Raw genomic sequence first — 14,732 nt, 5'->3', positions numbered from 1 at the left:
ATTGCCGCTCACTTCTAAGAATTGGATCTACGGTAAGGGTATAGTAATTCAAGCTGAGCATTGTCACTCGGAGGTCATGGCTTAAATAAACAATGGCATTGTTTCATGGACTATCGTTGTTGGGCATCCCTGGAAGCCTGGTATGTGTGCTTATGCTCGATGCCCGCTAACTAAATATCTTCAAACGGTCAGGACGAGTCTGAGCTGAGCATGATCTGCAAACGTCAAGGAACAAAAAAGAAAAGTTGTGACTCATCCCATGTGGAATGTAACGAGAGATCTTCAAATGTCAGCCAGCACATGTAATAACTTGAGTCATCGGATTTTTGGAAGGAGTGCGCTGAACAAGAGGTTCACCGTCCACAGTTGCCTATCCAGAAGGCAACTTCTGCTTCTGAACCCACTCAGCCTCAACTTTCCAACTACAACTCCCTACCACATAACGGACAACAGAATGTCTACCAACGCGTTCGAGGCGCAAGGTGTTCGAGTAGCAATTGAAGGATGCGTAAGTTTTGGTGAACTATGAAAAATATCATTGCCATGTTATTAACAATTGCAGGGTCATGGCACGCTAGATGCTATCTACGCTTCTGTGGAAGAATCTTGTAAGCAACGTGGTTGGGATGGTGTTGATATTCTCATCATTGGCGGTGACTTTCAGGTATTTCAGTCCCTAATTAACTCCAACGCTTGCTACAATATGCTCATATGCATGGTCACAGTCTGTTCGCAATGCTGAAGATCTGAGCATCATGTCATGCCCCGTCAAGTACCGCCACCTAGGAGACTTTCCCAAGTACTACTCGGGTGAGAGAAAGGCGCCTTATCTAACAATATTCATTGCTGGAAACCACGAAGCCAGCTCGCATCTGTGGGAGCTCTACTACGGAGGATGGGTTGCGCCCAACATTTACTATATGGGTGCTGCCAACATCCTGCGTTTCGGTCCACTACGTATCGCGGGATTGTCTGGTATATGGAAAGGCTTTGACTACCGCAAGCCACATCACGAAAGGCTTCCTTTCAGCGGCGATGATGTAAAGTCGTGGTATCACGTCAGAGAGATCGACGTCCGCAAACTACTTCAAGTACAGACACAAGTGGATGTCGGCCTCAGTCACGACTGGCCACGTGCAATCGAATCGCATGGCGATCATGAATGGCTTTTCAGAAAAAAGCCTGCTTTCAGAAACGAATCTCGAGATGGTACACTCGGTAGCGTGGCGGCCGAGTATGTCATGGACCGTCTACGACCTCCCCATTGGTTTTCGGCCCATATGCATATCAAATTCGCTGCGATCAAGACATATAGTGACGCCCAGCCTGAAGTGGAAGAGAGCAAGCAAGAGACTGCTCCTGAGGCTACTCCAGCACTAGCTTCAGAGAACAATCCCGATGAGATTGATTTGGATATGGATGACGATGATGAGGACACAAAACCTAACCCAGAATCAGAAGCCAAGAAAAGTGAGCCAGAAGCTAAGGAGGCTGCAGAAGCATCGAATCAAGTGTCGGAAGAGCTTAGGGCACAACTCCCGGCATCTTTTGCTCGCCCCCAGCCCAAGAAAACACCTGGTCAGCCAGTACCACCCGGCATCACAAACAAGGAGGTCCGTTTTCTTGCTCTCGACAAGTGTCTGCCAGGAAGACACTTCCTCCAGCTCTGTGACCTCCAACCCTTCAACCCCGAGACAAGCTCTGAGTATCCTCCAGCTCAGGAGTCACCACGATGGCGATTACAGTACGATCCAGAGTGGCTTGCAATCACGCGCGTCTTCCATGATTCTTTAGTCATTGGTGATCGCAATGTGCAGACGCCACCCGACTTGGGTGAAGATCATTACCAGCCTCTTATCCAAAAGGAGAGAGAATGGGTTGAGGACAACATTGTGAAGGCAGGAAAGCTAGATGTTCCACACAACTTCGAAATTACTGCGCCGCCTCATGTTCCTGGTGGTCCTGAGATCGTCAATGTGCAGCCATCGGAGTATACAAATCCTCAAACTACAACATTTTGCGAGATCATGGGGCTATCAAATATCTGGGATGCTACAGATGAAGAAAGACGTCAACGAAAAGCACAGGGGCCACCTAAAACAGATCAACGCTTTACTGGCGGTGGAAGAGGGGGTGGTCATGGCAGAGGCAGAGGAGGCGGTAGGGGACGGGGTAGGGGAAGAGGTCGTGGAGGTCGCTGGTAATGTCTATAGATGATGTTGGGAAAGCATCTGGCTCTGCGGCAAAGTTACAGAATCTTGCGGTTGCAATGTATCAGCTTCATGGACTTGTAGTAGGTATTGCAAGCAGAATAGACATATTCAGAGTTACATGCTGCTATACGGTTATTATCTGCTTTCACATGGGACTAACGCATATTTACATGCTTAATTTTGGTAAACGACAAATAAAGTTTACACCTTATCGAAGATCCAATTCAATTCAACAGGTGAAGCTCCCCTTACGTAGTACAGCGTGGTGGGGTTGAAGCTCCGTAGCAACCACACCAATCAGGAAATAGTGTAAACAGTGCAACCGCCCATACGCCATCGTTACTACTGCACCTTTACCTATCAACCTCAATAACACATTTCGATCGCGCCCCTTAGCAAAAACACTTTGCAAAACACGAGCTTAGCAGTGATATTAGGCGACTTCGCATCTACATATTCGCATTTAGGATTTACAAGACTCTTGTCTCACCTACCCGTCCTGTTGGTTCCCTCCTCAGACAAATCCCCTGGACAGATTGCCCCGCTAACAGTTGGAATGTAGCAGCATCGCATCTCGACCTTGTTGAAACCTCGTCAAATATCATCGCCCACCATGGCTCAAGCCTTCTTAACCACTGTGTTAGTTCTCCCATATTCCTCTCGAGAAGCGTAACTCTGGATTGCCCCTACTCGCTATACACCGCCACCACGCCCCGACATCTGACTCCGAAGTCGGTCTCTACGATGCATCAGATGGATATGGACATTATACCTGCTTCCATCTCTACAAAACCCCTCCCCCTCTCAGATGAACTGTCATTTGCTGACTTGGAACCTTTGTTGAATAGTAACCAGCGAACGAGAAACCAGTTTCGCCCGCGCGCAGGCAAGGGAGGATCGGCTAGTTATCAACTGCGACAGTATGCCGAGGTGACACTGGGCGGCGGTAGCCTGCGCAAGGTTGTCAAACTCCCAGAGGGCGAGGACGAGAATGAATGGTTAGCTGTCAACAGTGAGTATGACAATAAACATGATAATAAGGAGGTGTTGCTAATCATGGCTTCCAGTGGTGGATTTCTACAACCAGATCAACCTCCTCTACGGAGCCATCACCGAGTTCTGCTCACCCATTTCATGCCCTGAGATGAAAGCCACCGACGAGTAAGATTCCTCCAAGATCGATTGGCGATTCAAGCTGACCATAACCAGGTTCGAGTATCTGTGGCAAGACAACGAGAACTTCAAACGACCAACTAAGATGCCTGCGCCCGCATACATTGAACAACTCATGACGTGGGTACAAGCAAACATTGACAACGAACAAGTATTGCCCAGCAAAATCGGTACACATTACCTCGTTCGCATCCTGTGAGAACAAACAGCTAATAACCACAAGGCGTCCCCTTCCCCAAATCTTTCCCCGCGCTAGTCCGCCAAATCTTCAAGCGCATGTATCGTGTCTACGCTCACATCTACTGCCACCACTACCCCGTGATTCGTGAGCTTGGCCTCGAGCCGCATCTGAATACGAGCTTCAAGCAGTACGTCCTCTTTGTCGACGAGCACAGCTTGGCGAGCGGAAGGGACTACTGGGGTCCTCTGGGCGACCTGGTGGATAGCATGCTCAAGAGCGACTAGGAGAAGCTTGAGAGTGACAGTACTGAGCTTTGAGACTTAGCAACAAGGAGTTTTGGGCGTTTGAGGATCAGGGCTTAAAGCATAGGAAGCTGCTTAATTATGACAATGATGATATGGAACAGCTATTAGTTGTTTCGCGCAGTTTGAGAGAGGCTCTCGTCTACTATGAAAACTCGAGACTGCATGCGCACTCACAAATCATGAACCCTCTCAAAGGAAAACAAGGGATTAACTTGTTTAAGAATACCCTACCTGGGTACTTAATTGATTGTTTTTTTTAAACTGCTGATATGAATTCAATTTGTTAGATACATGTAACTGTCTTTAATTGAGTTATGTAATCACAAAGTGGATGCCTGGGCGGGTGTAAGGCATCGAACGCCCGAAAATTGCCGAGAGCCCAGGCTAGCAACAACCTCCAAGTTAATCGAAGCCGAACATCATCAACACTCGCCCTTCTTTTTTCCCTTCCATCTCCCTCTCTCCTCCAGCCGCCGAAATGTTCTCGCGACAGGTCATCCGCGCCGCCCGAGTCGCCGCTCCCCAGCGAGCCCTCGCCCTCCGAGCCGCCCCCGTCCGATCCTTCGCCGCCGCTGCTTCGTCCGATGTCAAGTCTCCGGTTTCCGTCTTCGGCGTTGATGGCACCTATGCTTCTGCTCTGGTAATACACCACCTTCCCAATAAACGAGAGAGAGAAACCCATATACGCACCGATTATGTTGTCAATTGGCTTGTCAATTGGCCTGCAAAAGCCCCCTCCGTTCATGGACACAAAAACCTCAAATTGGAAGATATCGCGTTCCGTCGCTGACAGGCAATTTTTTCTTTTGCGTCAATTTAGTACACTGCCGCCGTCAAGACTTCCAGCGTCGACGCCGCTTCCGATGCTCTCATCAAGCTCGGCGCCATCATCGAGAAGGACCCCAAGCTTGTCGCCGTCCTGAGGACCCCTACCCTCGCCGATGCCGACAAGAAGGCCATTGTCGATGAGCTCGTCAAGCAGATCAACACCAAGGACGAGACCGTCAAGAACTTCCTCACCACCCTCGCCGAGAACAACCGACTTGGTCTCATCCCCGGTGTTGTCGACAAGTTCTCCACCATCATCTCTGCCGCCCGTGGTGAGGTCGAGCTCACTATTACCAGCGCTCAGGTACGTTTTATGGAGGGACATGTATGAAGGATATGGGGTTGGATGCACGAGCTACGTCACAGCTAGCTATACACGACCACGACACAATTGGATTGAAAGGGTGGAAGTATGAGGAAAGGAACAATGGACTAACATGATCATATTTAGCCTCTCGACAAGCGAACACTCAACCGACTTGAGACTGCTGTCTCCAAGTCCTCTTACGTCGGCCAGGGTAAGAAGCTCAAGGTCACCAACGAGGTACGTCTCAAATCGCAGCAACACACCACGACAATATTCCTAATGTTTGTCTAGGTCAACCCTGATATTGTTGGTGGACTCGTCGTCGAGGTCGGTGACCGAACCATCGACCTCAGCGTCTCTTCCCGCATCGCCAAGATGAACAAGCTCCTCACGGACACTCTGTAAAACCACCCATAGTATAAATTCTATTTAGTGTCTCCTTTGCGTCGTCTCGTGGAGCCTTTTTTTCATCACCACGCAAAAAGAAAAATGGTATACCCCCTCCTATGAGTGTGGGTGGCCCGCCGGCTTCCCAGGGGGGTTTTCTCGTCCCCCTTGAATTGTTACAACCCTCCCGGAATCAAACGTTCTTGTCATCCCCGGCTAGGGGAGAAGAAAGGGGAGAGTTCCGATGGAAAGAATAGTGTAGGAGGATGTGAACTGGGTACGCAATAAATGCTGTTCCCCAATTGAATTATTTTGTCCCCAGCGTGATGACTTTCAGTTTCGCTTTTTTGTCTCGTGGTATCCGATCTGGATGTCGGATTTAGCGGAAGTACGAGCCTATATAAAAGACTTCAACTCATTAATGAGATGGCTGGTCCTACACGAAATATGGCTCAAACTCGTTGAAATAATGCGAGTTGCGATAAATACAGTGATGTTATTAGATTGAATTTTATCACAAAACAGGCCCTCATGAGAGAATGTACCTCTTTATTGTATCATGACTAGTAGAAAAACTGAATGACAAGTCTATGCCCATAAACTCAGGACACCCTGCTGCTCTGCAAGGGCACAAGTGAGAAGTTCTTGCTTTTGATAACGCCCCATTACTTCCTTCTCTTGATAGCACCAGCTCCTCCTTTTACAAACTACCTAAGTAAAGTCGCTTATCCCTTGGTCTCAAACTCATCGTCATGGTCGTAGTTGCCCGCCTTGTTCTCATCTTTGTATCTCTCGAGCTGGTCAGAGACGTAACTGTGCAGATGGGCATCGGCTTCACTACGCTCTTTGCTTCGTTCCTCGTCATGGTGGACGGAGCCAGCAAGAGAATGGGTGTCATCTTCAAAATCACTGCGGGCACCAATGGAGCGGGCAGTCGATGAACGTCTCATGTGAGGCTTGCCACCGTGGCCGCTGCTTCCAACATTGCGGTGGAAGACATCATCGAAATAATGACCCATAGCAATTGAAGGTGTGCGAGGAGTGTGAGGCAGACGGCAGTTGACGCTACAAGTTGTTAGAGATATATCAAAGTCACGAGAAGATGTTTCACATACCCAGTATCGTGGATCATACGAGCAATCAGTCCAGTCCATCCACACTGGTGAGTGGCTCCCAAACCGCGTCCGTTGTCTCCATCGAAGAACTCATGGAACCAAAGGTAATCTTTCCAGTGCTCATTGAAGTCGAGGCGATCATCGCCACCGTTGATGCTACGTCTTCCGTCGTCAGTACGGGCGAAAAGATGTTGCAATCGGTGCTGGATTTCCTCAGCAACCTTGCCCAGGTGCATATAGTCTCCGCTACCAGTTGGGCATTCGACCTGGAAATCAGGTCCGTAGAAAAGGAAGAAGCGCTGTAGAGACTCTACGAGCAGGAAGTTGACACAGAGCCAAATAGGACCTCTCCAGTTACTGTTGCCACCGAACAGACCACTATCTGAGTCACCTGGCACGTATCCGACGCAGAATTTCTGGCCATTGACATCCATGGAGAATGGGTTCTCCTTGTGGAATTTGGAGAGCGACCGGATTCCATGGTCACTGAAGAATTCATCTTCGTCAAGCATGCGCTTCAGGATCTTCTCCAGTCGATCTTTGCTGACAATGGACAACAGGATACGGTTGCCCTTTCCTCGCTTTCGGATACTGGCCATGTTTCTCTCAGCCAAATCGCATCGGTTCTCGATGAACCAGTCGACTCTCTTCTTGAATGAGGGGAGTCTGTTGATCAACTCTGGTTCCAGAGTGATAGTCGCATACAGAGGGATCAAACCCACAAGCGATCGCACGGGAAGCTGCTGGATCCAGGGGCCTCCCCAAGAGATGGCATCGTAGTAGAAGCCGTCCTCCTCATTCCAAAGAGATTTCTCATCCTTGTGACCGGTTCGGAATGTCATAGCATCACTAATGAAAATGAAGTGCTCAAAGAACTTGGATGCGATGTCTTCGTAGATACGACGGTGCTTGGCCAGCTCGAGGGCAATGTTGAGCATGGAAAGACAGTAGAATGCCATCCATCCAGTGCTGTCTGCCTGCTCTAGGACACCTCCAGTAGGTAGGGGCTCGGATCGGTTGAACAAGCCAATGTTGTCGAGACCCAAAAAGCCTCCCTCGAAGACGTTCTTTCCATCAGCATCCTTGCGATTGACCCACCAGGTGAAGTTGAGGAGCAGCTTTTGGAAAACGCGCTCTAGGAAGTCCAAGTCCTGGCGACCATACATCTTTCGCTCAATCTTGAACGTTCTGAAGGTTGCCCAGGCATGGACTGGCGGGTTTACGTCTCCAAAGTTCCACTCGTATCTAAACACAAGTCAGTCATTAACATTCAAATGTCGAGCAAGAGCAGACTTACGCTGGGAGCTGTCCGTTGGGATGACAGTACCACTCGCGAGTGAACAAGTCAAGCTGCTTCTTTGCGAAATCGGGGTCAATCATGGCCAACGGGATACAGTGGAAGGCACTATCCCAAGCGGCAAAGAACGGGTACTCCCATGAGTCGGGCATCGACAGAATATCGTCACAGTGCATGTGTTTCCAGGCCGAATTTCGAATGTCTTTTCGGGAAGCCGGGGGAGGTGGCATAGTAGGGTCACCGTTTGCCCAGTGGTCCCAGATGAAATGATAGTGTTGCTTCGTCCACATCATACCAGAGAAAGCTTGTCGCTGGATGTTGCGCAGATCGTCAGCCATGGGAAGAGGGCTGAGTCTGTAGTAGAACTCGTCAGCCTCCTCCTTACGGGCCTCAACAATATCGTCGAATTCTTCTTCGTCCAGGTACCCATCGTCTCGCCTGGTGAAGCGGAATCGAACGACTGTGTCGTAGTTAGCAACAGAATTTGAGGGTTACTGCTGTAGGATACTTACCGGCACATTCGCCGGGGTTGACACCGCCATCCTCGTTAAAGTTGAACCAGGCAGCACATTTTGTTCCAGTCTTGGCAGGGTTAACGGCGTCCTTCTCTCCGTCGACAATGTAGCGATGGAAGGCATCCTTGACATATGGCTGCTTGTTCTCTTGTTCGTAGAGTGCCTTGAAGTTGGTCTCGTTCTCGGTGAACATGAACTTGGGCATGACATCGTCACCGCTGGAGCCTACACCAGGCGAGGGGGAGCACAGGAAGTGGCGCTCTCCCAAACTCCAGTGTTTGGACTTGGCGAAGGTCTCGTCAACATATTGTATCGAAGGTTTCTTCTCCTCAGGCTCTCTACCCCAGCTCCAGGTGTTGCGGAACCACACCTGGGGAATAATGTGGAGAGGTGCAGGGTCAGGGCCTCGATTCCAAGCAGTGACTCGGAAGAGAATCTCATCGGGATCATCGCTCTCCTTTGCAGTTTCAATGAAGATGTCCCAGTATCGGTCTTGGTCAAAGGCATCGGTGTCGGTGATTTGGTATTCCTTATCTTCCTTTCCTCGTCGAGCGTTCTCGTCAATAAGATCCTTATAGGGGAACTTCTTCTGTGGGTATTTGTAGAGGAATTTCATGTAAGAGTGCTATCATGACTAGTTAGCATAACGCAGGTATTGAGATCGAATGGGTTGTTTACGGTCTAATGAATAAGTTAGCATGAGGCAGTTGAATGTTTTTGTCTTGTGCGTACTCACAGGAGTGTTATCAACGTGGAAGTGAGCTTCCTTGACACTTTCACCATGGTTACCCTGGGGATTTGAGAGGCCAAAAAGACGCTCCTTGAGGAAGTCGCTGTATCATGTTAGCGGTCGTGGCGCATATCATATTATAGCAACTGTACGAACTCTTCCTCGTTCCAGAAACTAAATCCAATGTTTTGGTAGCCATGAGTATCGCAGACACCGGCGATACCGTCTTCACCCCAACGGAATGCGCGCGATCGAGCGTGGTCGTGAGGAAAGTCTGACGTAACTTGTTAGTGGACAGGACGAGGTGCGTCATTAAAAAATAAACTCACGACTCCAAGCATCTCCATCATGACTGTAATCCTCTCGGACTGTTTTTTATTTATTTATTAGCAATATTTCTTATCATGAGTGGTGTAATTGCATGCCTGTAGCCCATTGTCTCTCTGCAACATAAGGACCCCATTTCTTCCAGTACTTGGTGCGGTCGCGATCCTCCTTAAGACGCCTTTCTTCCTCAGTGAGGTATTCGTGACCGTCGTGGACAACCATGGTTGAAGCTCAAGCTCAAACTCAACGAGGGGCAGCAAGCGAAGCACGGGCGGCGATCGACGAGGGGTAGCAACGGTTGCTGAGGTGGGGGATGATGAGGTCAATTGGAGCGTGTGGGGAAGCGGAGAGGGGAAAGAATAAACTGAAGTTAAGATGGACAACAATGACCAGGAGCTGGAGGTTTTAGGTGATGGCTCCTCTGGTGAGGAGAGTAGAAGAAGAGAGGAAGAGAAGGGGAGGTGAAGGGAAGGGAAAAAGAGAGAGTCAAGAGAATTAGAAGAAAAAGAGGTAGGTTAGTAGTCTCCTGCACTACAATGCAGCCAGGTACAACTCTGAACCGTATCTAACCAAATGGGCGAGACACGACACACACAGGATCGACGATGGTGGGTAGGATCAAGAGAATGTCAGTCTCGGTTGTGCCTGAGGCTTGAGACTAGCTGTTGTTTTGTCCGGTAGGTGGCAGTCAAGATGCGTAGCTTCCCTTGTTAGTGTTCCTGGTTTTCCAAACACCACTGACAGCACATGAATCTAAACGGGGATCGTCAACCAACCGAACCGATTGCACCAGCGGCCGCTGCGGATGCATCTCCTCCACTATCGAGCGGCCGGATGTTTGTCTATGAATGGGTTCTGGACCTGACAATTCTTGCACCAGAGTGACATTGAACTCTTTCCCTGGCAAAGAGGGCAGCTGCTAGTAGCCATGGACATGGCTCTTCAACTCCACCAAGAACACCATCATCGGCGACCCCTCGGCGAGCCTACAGATCCGATAGGAAGAAAACTCAAAGTGTTTTCTTGCTAACGATGTGCTACACTAACCGGAGGAACCCTCCGCAGGAATGTGAGACCAAGTAAAGCATCACTGTCATGTCACACACGATATCACTTGCAACAAGAGTCATGAAGCATTCACTATAGAGATAGGAACTACATACCGGTGAACCACGACCTAGGCGTTGTGGCGCTGGGTAGTTCCTGTTCCTAATCTGCCACGCTAAGAAGCTGTCTTTAGTGTTGTTTTTCTCTCCTCTGTGTGCCTAGTAATGACGTCTTCTGGTAACAAAAAAAAGAGAGAGGGAAAAAAAGCTGAACATGGATTATGAATCAAGGTTCTGTGACATGTCGTTTCGTAAAGGAAATATGCCCCGTCCTATTTTAAGCCGTCAATGGTTTTCCCTACTGGAGCCAAAGTGAAAAACAAGAGATATCAATTGGCGGCAGATAACAAACGTTTTTCGGGCTACCCAATAAGGGATACCACAATTATTGAGTAGTTACCTAGATACTACCTAAGTTACTACTGGGGAAGTTAGGCTCACCTCATCGCGTTTTTGTCTTACCCATGTTTTCTCCAACAAACTTGTGCTCCATGCTTTTTGTTAGTGTCACTGGGGATGTTGGAGTGCAATCATCTCCCCTCGGGGTAGAAAAAGCTTGACCGCTGACGATACAAGATACTTTGAGTTAGTAAAGGATGAGTTGTTCTTTATCTCTGCATTTTAATTATCTGCTTCCCCGCTTCGATGTTGTCTTGGATATGTGTTCTACTTTCTGTGGCTACCCACGTTGCTAAATGCCTGGGTGTTTGATCAAGAGATATAAACACCACAACGACAAATCTAATATGCTCACTACCTTTCAAGCCTGTAGAACTCAAGCACGTATTGGATTGACACTCTGTTACTAAACCAAATTGAATGTAATTCAAGGGAACAATCGAGGTTTATCGAGGTCTTTTGTTCGGAACCCTACCCTATAGACTCAAACCGTAGCGACGCATCATGCTGTTTTATTCCACGTTGCTCGCATATGCAAAAGCTGCAGCCCACAGAAGGATGACCAATAGGACAGCCAGATATAAACATTTTTGGCATTGAAATACTAGCTACAGCCAATCGTTATCATTGGTGCAGTCGTGTTGTTGAGCTGTCAGTTGTGGTTGACGAAAGCCACGAACCTAAACTCGTGTTCCATTGTACGAATTGACTACGACAAACGGTTCAGAGTCTAGAAAAGGCTGACTGTCGACTTCTCAGCCCTGTGGACAGTTGTTATCACATGAAAGTCTCGAGTTCAGGAGAGCCGTGGTTTTTGATTTCCGGTTAACCAGGGTATAGAGAATCCACTAACACGATCTGATGATCCCCTGCTAGGGGGGGGTTTAAAGCGACTCATGATACAGCTGTATACTCGCCAAAAGACCTGCATCAGAATCTCACACCACAATTCAATTAATTACAATTTCGGCAATCTATTGAAAACAGTCCAGATTGGTCAATGTATAGACGACAGTTCCTGAGAAAGGACGTTAGTCGTTAATAAGCCACTTGTGTCGTGTCATGTTGAGCAAGCCACATCGTTAGACGAGGACCATCCTTGCGAGCGACGGCGCGGCGTCAGTTAAAAAGCTCCCGCATTCCAAAATCCCAACCAACTGGACAGGCACAGGAAAAAGCTGCCCTGTTTCAACGCGCCAAGCTTGTGCCAACCGTCTTCTACCAAGTAATAACTCGCCTCAACAAGCCTCATCCCCATCGTCAGATGCCTACTCCGCCACCATAGGCTTCGTGGCTGGCTTGTCAATTCGTCGTCACCTTTATATTGTTTGCCTTTTGAACATCACTTGTTTCCTATTATTATTGGCAACTATGAGAATCTAAAACACACTTTGCCTCTTTTTTATTTTATTTTAAACTTCCCTCTCAAGTCGATACCCGCCTATCCGATTGTACTAAGTTAGCGATATTGCACCTGCTCGCCGATAACACGTTCACTCTTTCGTCCCAATCTTTTTTTTACTTTTTCGATAATATTATACAAACTCAACACCTACAACAAACGCGGCACGCATACACAATGGCCGACGCTATATCATCTTTCATCCGGAGAGTAATCGTCGAATCTCCTCCGGGAGAATGGGCTATGCGCCAGCTTCGCGATCTACTCATCGGCGCCCTTAAACAAGGACCCATTCCCCAACATGTATCCTTCGAGATGGACGGCAACCGACGATATGCTCGAAATCACAGAATGGAGGCTCTAGAAGGCCACCACCGAGGATTCGAGGCACTGGCAAGGGTAGGTTTTGTGTAATTGCGGATATCTGCCATGTGCTAACATGCCAACTTTAGATTATGGAAATCTGCTACAAGTCTGGTGTCAAGGTGGTCACCGTGTACGCCTTCAGTATCGAGAACTTCAACCGTCCCGCGAGGGAGGTTGAAGGCTTGATGGAGTTGGCCAAAACCAAGCTGGAGCAATTGACCAAATACGGCCACATCCTCGACCGTTACGGTGCGCGAGTGCGCGTCTTGGGACAGCGTGAGATGATCCGAGAAGATGTACTCCAAGTTGTCGACAAGGCTGTCGCAAGAACGAGACACAACAACAAGTAGGGTCTACAATACCGTGTGTCGTGATACCAAAACTAACTCGCGCCAGGGCTGTCCTCAACATCTGTTTCCCCTACACATCACGGGCTGAGATCACAACAGCGGTGAAGTCAACAGTTCAAGAGTTCCTCGCTCCCTCTCCTCCTCGAAGCACACCTTTCTCACCATCGCGAATCCGAAGAAAGATCCTCTCCCGCCAACTGGACGCCCACGAGGGACTACCCATGATTCCCGATACCGTGGCTGAAGAGACAGAGCCCTCGGACGGCGACGATCTCAAGAAGGAGAAGGACAGCGACGGAGATTCTTCATCACCTACATTGCTCCCGGATTCTCCCCCACCTCGCCTGCGGGCACGAAACAGCGCCGCCAGTCTTTCAGGCTTACCGAATCCCGAGACGATCACAGCCGAAACTCTCGATAAGCATATGTACACCGCAAACGACCCACCCCTGGACATCTTTGTGCGAACCAGCGGCGTGGAACGACTCAGCGACTTTATGCTCTGGCAGTGCCACCAGGACACTCAGATCTTCTTCATCGATACCCTGTGGCCCGACTTTGATCTCAAGGACTTTATCTGGATCTTGCTGGAGTGGCAGTGGAGGCAGAAGCAGAAGGACCGTAACGACACCACCGTTCGACCTACTTCTGTTACAGCGTGATTTGGTTCTGGCGGCAGTGATACCCTGGTCGAGTTAGAGAAAGTTGAGTTGAATCCGTTATTGTGGTAAACAATCTTATAGTGGAACGGACATGCTGGAATTTGAGGATTGTCTGGTGTTTAAATCTTTTTTTGGTGCACTCCGGGGTGATAGACTTCAGCACACCCATAATGCTATATTTATTATGTTTGAATCAATATGAGTGCCATGAATCTGAAGAGTGTTGTGGTCTTGCGACAACCCTTTTGTGTAGATAGAGAAGAAAGTCATGATAGCTGTTTAGCAATGTGATTCTCCCAACACACTGATTGACTTTTAGGTAAAGTCACGCTAATGAATCCCCCCCAGTAAACAGAGAGATATGTAATCATTGGTCCCCTTGTGTCACTTTGAGATCTTCCGTGGCTGAATGGTAATGTGATGTGTGTGAGCTTGGGTTATGACGAAATAGCCATTTAACATGTAATGCCCCACGCGGTGAACATTCCAACATGGGCTCTCTTTTTTGTTCTTTTACAATGACAAAAGAATACATATTAGTAACAGGGCATATTGGTCTACAAGGGAATTGTATTCAAGTTGTCTAGTACTTGACCAGAAGGATTAACTTTAAAGTCTCTAAAGTCAACATTGAGTCGCAATCGCATGCGCATGCGCCCTTATCAGATAAGAGGAGTCTCCGTCATCGGGGATGGTTTCTCCGATCCTGGCGGGTCCGCGTGAGTGTTCTGAGGCCTGTAGGTCGTTGCATTACAGCGTGCATGGTCGCTAGAGGTACCTGGTAGTATTCGCAGGTCATTCTCCAAAACCGAATGGGAAAACAGCCGCCATCCCATTGATCCCATCCCGCTTCCGTTTCTGCTACCTCGCCTTACCATACTTCTACTACGCGTGCTCTGTCTCTTCTCCCCTCCTCAGTATTTACGGAATTTTCTCAACACATACATACGGGCGTCAAAACGCAAAATGACCTAGTACTTTTGTTTTGTACCTGGTCTGTTTCAACTGTTAAGACGCTTGACTTAGTCTCATACTTTCTCTTTTGAATCTTTTCTTTCTTGCAACCGCC

The 14,732-nt window shown here is 48.5% G+C and overlaps 4 protein-coding genes across 4 annotated transcripts; 3 read left to right on the top strand and 1 right to left on the bottom strand.

Annotated features, from left to right (window-relative positions):
• Positions 1-454: 454 nt before the first annotated feature.
• Positions 455-3,851, top strand: FPOAC1_000313 (uncharacterized protein; the record flags this gene model as incomplete). Its single annotated transcript, XM_044844929.1, has 7 exons — positions 455-508; positions 563-664; positions 726-2,160; positions 2,776-3,225; positions 3,281-3,374; positions 3,423-3,556; positions 3,610-3,851. The coding sequence occupies 7 exons, from the start codon at positions 455-457 to the stop codon at positions 3,849-3,851; spliced, it is 2,511 nt and encodes an 836-aa protein (XP_044710845.1).
• Positions 3,852-4,350: 499 nt separating this feature from the next.
• Positions 4,351-5,412, top strand: ATP5 (ATP synthase F0 subcomplex subunit OSCP atp5; the record flags this gene model as incomplete). The annotated part of the gene is made up of 4 exons (XM_044844928.1): positions 4,351-4,512; positions 4,693-5,025; positions 5,152-5,244; positions 5,299-5,412. 4 exons carry the CDS (start codon positions 4,351-4,353, stop codon positions 5,410-5,412), a joined length of 702 nt encoding a protein of 233 aa, XP_044710844.1.
• Positions 5,413-6,119: 707 nt separating this feature from the next.
• On the bottom strand, positions 6,120-9,600 carry FPOAC1_000311 (uncharacterized protein; the record flags this gene model as incomplete). The annotated part of the gene is made up of 8 exons (XM_044844927.1): positions 6,120-6,459; positions 6,510-7,754; positions 7,807-8,266; positions 8,319-8,946; positions 9,058-9,154; positions 9,208-9,325; positions 9,381-9,419; positions 9,510-9,600. 8 exons carry the CDS (start codon positions 9,598-9,600, stop codon positions 6,120-6,122), a joined length of 3,018 nt encoding a protein of 1,005 aa, XP_044710843.1.
• Positions 9,601-12,462: 2,862 nt separating this feature from the next.
• FPOAC1_000310 (uncharacterized protein) lies at positions 12,463-13,663 on the top strand (the record flags this gene model as incomplete). The annotated part of the gene is made up of 3 exons (XM_044844926.1): positions 12,463-12,684; positions 12,738-12,997; positions 13,048-13,663. The coding sequence occupies 3 exons, from the start codon at positions 12,463-12,465 to the stop codon at positions 13,661-13,663; spliced, it is 1,098 nt and encodes a 365-aa protein (XP_044710842.1).
• Between the last annotated feature and the right edge of the window lie 1,069 nt (positions 13,664-14,732).

This window comes from Fusarium poae, chromosome 1 (assembly GCF_019609905.1).
Source record: "Fusarium poae strain DAOMC 252244 chromosome 1, whole genome shotgun sequence".
Lineage (NCBI taxonomy): Eukaryota > Fungi > Ascomycota > Sordariomycetes > Hypocreales > Nectriaceae > Fusarium > Fusarium poae.
This window is presented reverse-complemented; position numbering and strand designations above follow the sequence as displayed.